Source organism: Alosa pseudoharengus, unplaced genomic scaffold (genome assembly GCF_046254945.1).
Source record: "Alosa pseudoharengus isolate Yale_2024_CS ecotype anadromous, Long Island Sound unplaced genomic scaffold, YU_APseudo_1.1 YU_APseudo_1.1_scf_15, whole genome shotgun sequence".
Classification (NCBI taxonomy): Eukaryota; Metazoa; Chordata; class Actinopteri; order Clupeiformes; family Clupeidae; genus Alosa; species Alosa pseudoharengus.
Window position 1 is genome coordinate 13,279,025 of NW_027468620.1, and position 7,982 is coordinate 13,287,006.

Sequence of the window (7,982 nt, forward strand, 5' to 3'; positions counted from 1 at the left end):
GTTTAGTATTCTTCTGACACGCTAAATGGGTCAGCTCACTCACAGAGATGTTATGCACCGCATTCGGGGATTGTGGTCCCGCTGCTAGCCTCAAAGAATGGTTCCTTTTTAAGACCCTTGTGTTCTATACAATTGAACTTTTTTTATTTTTATATCACATCACTTTAGTGAGGAGACAAAAATAGACTGGGGGAGGGGAGAACAGGAGAATGTTGAGTGGCTGGAATGGATGCATTGTGTGTGTGTGTGTGTGTGTGTGTGTGGTGCCACTGCAGTAGTCATCCCTTCAGGCACTAGCCCATGTGCCCATGCACTCTCTGCCCAGTTGTGCACTGGGAGAAGGTACAGTGGGCAAGGGAGGGATGTGTTTGTGTGTGTGTGTGTGTCTGTCTGTCTGTGTGTGCTCACACACTCAAAGAGGCAGTTGTGAGAAAATCATGCAGAAACTATGGCATAGAGAGATTGTGGTTGTGTGAATGGGTGTATCTCTGTCTCTCTGTGTGTGTCTATCTGCATGGAAGGGAAAATGAGAGTGTATATGATGGAGAGAAACTGAGTTTCTCTCTCTCTGTATGTATATGTGTGTGTGTGTGTGTGTGTGTGTGTGTGTGTGTGTGTGTGTGTGTGTGTGTGTGTGTGTAATAGAAAAAGATGAGAAAAGAGAGGTTATGGGTATGAAAGACAGTCGCCCATTCACACAAGGCCTCTAGCAGAAGGAGATCAGCCTCTCTGAATGAGAAGGACAGCAGGCACACACAACCGGAGAAAAAGAGTGTGGGATAAATGGAGGTCGAGAGCTGGCCTAGCCCACAACGACTGGTCCACCAGTTTAAATAAACAGAGCAAAAACAGCCTTATAGGACCTTCAAGAAGCAGAAAGGGGAGTGAGAGAAAAAATAATTAAGTTCAAAGGATTAAAAAGGATGCACGAAAATAACATTCAGGTAACACCAGCCTATGATGTGGTGCAGTCATTAGTGTGTTTTTACTTTTCAAGGCTGCAAGTGTCCTTCACGCAGACTCTCTGGATCTGATAGGATGGTTCCGTGAGCCATATATTCTCACAGCTTGTATGCTATTCTCTTGTTCTCTTCCTAGTGGTGAAAGGACACAGCTATTGAACCTAATAAATGCTGCAGAGTAACGGCCAAGCCTGTCTCAAAGGGAATGGAATGTTTTCATCTGTATTTGAGAGGCGCTAATAGACTTTCAAGTGTTAATTGGTAAATTCCAAGGTTATGGTATTTCATTGTATCCCTGAAGAGTCCATTAATATGATGAGTGTGGCGTTTTGGGTATCCTGGGTATTTAGGGTGCTCAGAGCCGAATGAGTCTATTTGATGTGGTTACCGACAATATAGACCAGGGCATATTTCAAGTAACGGCATTAACACTCGGCAGAAGACTATGACTATAGATGACTAATGAAACCAGGACAGCCCAAAGCTCAGACACAATGCAGTTCGTCACTGTTTAGATTAGGGTGGCACCTGTCATTTGGAATAAGCCTTTTCTCGCCATTGGCCTCAGTGTTGTCCAAAGTTCTATTAGCTGGACTCGTGGCAGGGACCCAAGGCTGCATTAATGCAATCTATCCGCTAATACAGCCAGTGTGCCTCAGGGCAAATTCGTCTCCTATAGTCATGTTTGCTTAAACTTTTATTGAAAAGATGGGACATCATGCTGATTTGATGTGAATGGATAGCAGATTAGCTGTTTAGCAGATTAGCTTGCTTTCGTGGCCTATATATATAAAAACTATAGTACTGTAGTTCTTTGTCTCTTATTCGCACTGCTTCCCCTTTCCCATCATTCTTTGACATGTGTGTGAACAGATAGGTCTTGATTTCTCGGCTGTCAGGTCACTGCACCGCTTGAGTGTGACTGGTGAAATTCATTTCGCTTGGTCTGAGTGGAATTGGGTTGTCTCCGCGACGGAGCGCTCGCCTTGACTGGCCGCGGCGTTAACTCGCCTCTAGGAATAGACAGAGGAGAGGGCAGGTTTGATTTCACAAAGCACATTAGTCCACGCGGCAGCTTTTGCAGACAGCCAATTTCGGGCCGGGAAAATCACTTGAATGAATGTCTCAGAGACGTAATTAATTGCGCTGAGGCGTGACCTGCTAATTCTGGGAAACCGGAGAATGCAATCCTCTTTATGCAAAAGTGCATTGCCTATCCGGGTGACATTCACTAAAATGGAGTTAATCCGCGTGGAGAACACAAGATCCGGTACGTTTATTACCTACCAGGACACATCCAGCGGGTATATAGGAGGTCACGAATGTTCGGTCAAATGTTCTGCTCCCTTGCCAAATATAGTAGACAGGTTGAATGAGTTGCAAGCGGCTCTACACCCTGTGTTGACCTCTCCCGGGCGAGATTAAAGGATTAAGATGCATGTTTAGAGTAAATCCACCATATACCTGTATGTTCAGGCGATGACATATGCTGTTACTAATTACTCCTGGTCTGGATAATGATAAAGAAAAAATTTAACCAAGAATTAAGCTATAGGCCTACATATGAATAAGTTAACAAAGTGACATAATGCCCCCCTGCTAGGAGGACCTAAATGGATGGAATAATATTTGTTATCAAAAGAAAAGGTTTAAAAGAACATCCTCATGGAGTATAATTGTTCTCACTTTGAATCTCATTACATGTCATCTGCTTTCGTGAAGTAGATTGAAAATCACTGTACCACACAATCACTAATCATGTAATATTTGTGGATCAGGTTATTGGCCAGATTTAACTGATGTAAAGTGTGCGTCCCACTTGTGCTATTTGCAATAGCAATATGTTAACATTACGCATTTGTTTAGTAGGGCTATCGTGAAAATCTAGCATGTGTGCTAAGAAGCCCTGAGACTCAGTGATCGTAAAAAAAACAACTATTGATTGCAATAGAGGACACAAGTCTTGTTACCTCCTCGAACAACTCTAAGCTGTATGTGTTGTCGTCGTCTGCGAAAAAGACGACCCCCGCGTCTTTGAGGGAGCGGTGTTGCCGAAGCCAGCTGAGCGCATTGTTCCTCTGCTCGGTGGCCCGAGGCATACCGGTTCGCTTAAAACGCCGAGGTGTGAAAATGTTCAAGTGTGTGTACGGAACACCACATCGGGCGAGGAAGCGCGACACCAACTCCGTCCGGGGGCTTGAGTCCTCCACCACGATCCAGTGAAACTGTGGCACCTGACGGAAGGTGTTGGAGAGCCGTGTGAGCTCAGCTTTCTGCACTGCTCTGCTATAAGTGGGGGTGATTGCGTAGATGACTGGTAGAGCTGTGCGGTTCTTCACGGGCAACGCGGGTCTCTCATGCCGCTGTGCGTTTCCAAGTCGCGACAAGTAAAATTGTGCTGTGTTCCGAACAGAGGATCTCTTTGTATCCACGTCGATCATGATGATGACGATCAAAACCCAAGGAAGGAGTATGAAAAATCGGCTGTAAAAGACGGATTTCATTGTGCTGAAGTTTGAAGCTTGTCCCAGTACACAAAACGGAGTCACCCATACATCCTCTTTAGAGCAGCGGTTCAAGTTCAAGGCTCATGACCATACTCCCATAGCACCTTCTGAAAGAATGGTCTATGAAACGTTACTGCGTACAGCATTCCCTTGGATCAGAGACTTCTTGTTCTGTTGTCTTACGTCTTCTCCGAATCGTGCTCGCAGTTCATATGCTATCCAAACTTAGGCTATTCCTTTACTGATATTACTGTCCCGTCTCCATCTACCACAGAGTCCTTCGCCACGGGATCTGTGCGAGTTTGTCTCTAACGAAGGATTCTTGCTACCCCTCAGCGGATCCACCCTCACACAAAAACAACAGGTAACTCGCCACACAACCGTCAACAGTCATTGACTTCCTCCGTTTAAAACTGCTATAACAACAAAGTGTCGCCGTCCCTATTTATTTTGCTATTTGAGCCAGGCTTCGAGAAGGCAAAAAGTCATCTTAAAATTTTAAAGTCAAGTGAGCACCGAAAGAGTCTGATGGCAGTGCAGCGAGGATCGGAGAATATTGAGCTGCGAACGGGCAGGGCTGCTTTGATACGCTGCCTCCTAACGGCGCTGTCCACTGAGACCCGCGATAAAGCCTTCACTCGCTTCAAATGAGGGAGGGGTGGGTGAGTGAGTGAGAGAGAGAGAGAGAGAGAGGAAGGATAAGATGGATGGAGATCCCTATTTGGCTGCTTGCCTTTACTTATATCAAAAGTCAACAATTCTGACCAATTATATAGGCTATTAGCTGTGGAATTAAGTTGTTCTCTTTTTTTTTAAGTATATTTTTTGGGCTTGTATGCCTTTTTAATGCAACAGGATAGTGGAGAGCGACAGGAAGCGAGTGGGAGAGAGTCATCTCATTCTCAACATTTGAGATGCCGAGAAACAATAAGCATATATTTTCTCAATCTCAATGTTAAGATTCTGAACGTAGTTGTCAGGGCTTGGATACAGGCAAGTGATTGTTATTCAGCCATTATCTCCCCTCCCCACAGAGTCATAACTGTCTTATTGGACGCTGCACCACCAATTACAGCGTTAAAACCTTATTAAACCCCCAACACTGTTCTCTGCTGAGTGTTCTGCTTTGCCTTTTCTACACACATTTTCAATACGAAGGCACAGTACTTTAGCCCAAGAGACTTGCTGTGGATGTCTCCACAAGAGACCCTGTTAAGCTTCCACTACATCAGCGGGGTAATAGACTGGGCCATATCCCTCGTCCACCTATCTCTCTCTCTCTCTCTCTCTCTCTCTTTTTTCTCCTCTCCCCTCCCCTCCTGTCTTTGGTCCCGCGGGTCCGATGCGGAGTGAAGACTCAATCTGCTGTGCTTCATTAGGCAAAGCCTCAGTCTCATCTCTGCCATGGACCCCCCCAACCCCAGCCCCGGCAAGATCATGATCAGTCAGTACCCTCAGAGCATGACGGGGGAAAACAACATCATAATTGAGCTATTTTTTAATAGTTGACACCATAGGCAGAATGTGGAGAAGGGGAAAAGAGAGTGAGAGATAAACAGAGAGAGAGAGAAAGAGTAGTACCTCGAGGCATGTGTATGTCAGTCTGAGCACGTACCCCCACCCTATTCTCTCTCTCTCTCTCTCTCTCTCTCTCTCGCTCTCTTCTCTTTCTCCTCCTTTTCCTCTCTCCACTCTACATCATGAGTAGTGACAGCTACCCACTGTGACATCTAACTTGGTGCCTCCTCCCCTCTCTTCCCTGATGGCCTTGCTGCTGTCAATGAGGACCATGTCAATCTCGGGCAGTAAGAGCAGCCGAGGCAGCCTGTCATCGGCTAGTGTGTGTGTGTGTGTGTGTGTGTCTCATGATGAAAATTCCCCATTGTTTAGAGCCAATGACGTGTGACAGCCGCCTGATGGGACTGTGCTTTCTTCGGGTCTGTGTGTGTGTGTGTGTGCGCGCACGTGTGTGTGTGTGCGTGTGTGTGTGTGTGTGTGTGTGTGTATGTGATAGAGAGAGATGGAGAAGATGTGTGTGTGTATGTGTGTCAGACAGAGGGTGATTGAGCAATGAGGTAAGGGTGTGTGTATGTGTGTGTAAGTGTGTGTTTGTTTGTCTGTATATATTACAGTACATGAGTGCATGTGGACTGGACAGAGTGCCAGCGGAATGTAACTGAATGATATCGGCAGGCTTTGTACATTTATAATGGCCCCCAGATCTAATGAATTATTTTTGATGGCGTTAACTCGCAGCCTCAGTTCCTCTGAAGCGCCATAATGTGACAGTCACACAGATTTCAGCGCAGTCCTGTGATGAGAGAGAGAGAGAGAGAGAGAGAGAGAGAGAGAGAGAGAGACCGACCACTGGAGTCAGGAGGAGGATTACGCCTCTGGGTCACCATTGACTCTCTGAAAGGCAGCATCCTGTGTGTGCCACGATGTACGCCAACCACTCTGAGGGGGCCAATGAACAGTGGCAGGAAAAAGCAGGAACAGCTCCAGTAAAGCTTAACCCTGAGGTCAGCCATTCCTTTTTCATCTGCCACGGCCAAAAGCGCTGGAGGAAGGACAGGGCTTGGGAGGTGATGAATAGAGGGTGTGACTGAAGAAAGAGAGAGAGAGAGAGAGAGAGAGAGACTGAGACTGCAGTGAGTGAGTCAAAAGAAATGTTCTTTTCAATAGCCACATTAACAATCCAGCCTTACACTGCACAATAACAACATATTAAAATCTTGGTCCTGTGAAAATAGATCATAGCGCAACTAGATTAGACAATAATTTAGACCTCAATTCAATAAGCGGAGGGCTGAGCAATTTAGATGCCCCTCAATAAATGGAGAATATGGAAAGCATTTGTCAACACCATTTGCATAGAAATGACTTCCCATCCCTTTGGTTTGTGGTGTGCGTCTCTGGAGCTAATATATATTATTTGCAGCTCGACTCAATTGACTCCCAATTTAGCCATTTATAACATTAGCTGTCCATTTTATGGGTAGGGGCAGGAGAATTGTTACTGAACTTACTTTCAGTCCAAAATCGAAGCATAGTGGATTGTTTTGATTCTAATTCTTCCATCTCCCACTCTCTCTCTCTCTCTAGTTGCATCTAAATCTGTGCTTCTGCTGCCTTCTGTGTCTTTGGGTTTAGGTTTTTATATATTATTCATGGATTTATTCATACCAGCGAATACAGTGTAGAGTTGTGATTTTATATGCTGCTAGTGAAATAGAGTCTTGTCTGGCTGGTAAGTGTTTGTGTGTGTCCATTTATTTAAACGGACACCTTAGCTGCAGATCTGGTCCGAGGTTTAGCACCTCCATAAAGCAACACGCTGGTAAACCAAAGATTATGCTGTAGATCACAGGCCACAGTTGTGTCTCTACCGAAGATACTTTAGTTTAGCTTCATCAACCGTCTCTGTGTAGCTGGCCACCACATTGGTCCTCTTATAAGACACTGAGTGAGATGAAAACTCGAGTGGAGTCTGTTTGCTAGATTGCTGAGGAGTCTCTTTGGGAGGTCAGCTGTAACATGAACCATCTTCTTGTGTCCAGTGCCGTAACATTAGACTCTGGTGCTGGATCTGAACATGACATCTTAAAGCAATTGGCTTTCACAGCCATCTTAAGTAGATTGTATGTCCCATCTGTAAGACACACACACACACACACATCACACATCACTGACTGCTCTGTACTATTGTCAAGATTGAATCCATTTCAGTTGAAGTTGTTGCTGTGATTCCACCTGTCTTCCCATCACATTCAGTTTGCTTGCTGCTTTCATCCTACTGCTCTGGCTGGAAATGAGCTCGGAAAACAAACACATGGAGCACAGAAGAGACTCTCATAATTGTTCCACCAAAACCAAGATCTAAGTAAGTTATGCGCATGCACATGTGCGTGTGTGTGTGTGTGTGTGTGTGTGTGTGTGCATGCATGTGCTGGGAGTGGTGGGGGATTCATGTGTCAGAATAACCTTGAGTCTGTGGTAATATATCTGCAGAGGGGATTGATTTACATAACAAAGTCCGTCACACTCCCCACAATCCAATACTCCCCCCCCCCCCCAACACATACACACACATCCCACATACACAGAAACACTGTGCCCACCCAGGGTGCAATCTCTTGTAAACACGGCAGAAGAATTGGCTTTGGCGGTTAAAGCCGACACACATCAATGCCATAAGCACACCCCAAACCCCTCCACACACACACACACACACACACACACACACACACACACCTCCCTCAACCTGACCCTGGCGTCATCTACAACTACACAAACACACATCACCACCTGTGATGCTAAGCTAACCGCTGATTCCAAACTGATTTGCACTCCATTTGTCCCACTTACAGAGCCGGGTCCTGAGAGAGAGAGAGAGAGAGAGCCTGGGCTGCTCTGTGCCGCGCGGCGCGGCGTTCCGTGTTGGTTAGCGCAGGCGTAGTGTAGCGTAGCATATCCACTCTGTCCCGCTGCCAGCTCACCTAGGCTGCTGATT

General features: G+C 45.8%; 1 protein-coding gene across 1 annotated transcript in view; it reads right to left on the minus strand.

Annotated features, from left to right (window-relative positions):
• The window catches only part of b3gat2 (beta-1,3-glucuronyltransferase 2 (glucuronosyltransferase S)), a 20,245-nt gene extending 16,177 nt beyond the window's left edge, over positions 1-4,068 (minus strand). The window contains exon 1 of the mRNA XM_076285626.1: positions 2,933-4,068. Within this exon, the coding sequence (XP_076141741.1) occupies positions 2,933-3,466 (534 nt within the window). The 5' untranslated portion in view covers positions 3,467-4,068. The remainder of the gene's footprint in view (positions 1-2,932) is intronic.
• Between the last annotated feature and the right edge of the window lie 3,914 nt (positions 4,069-7,982).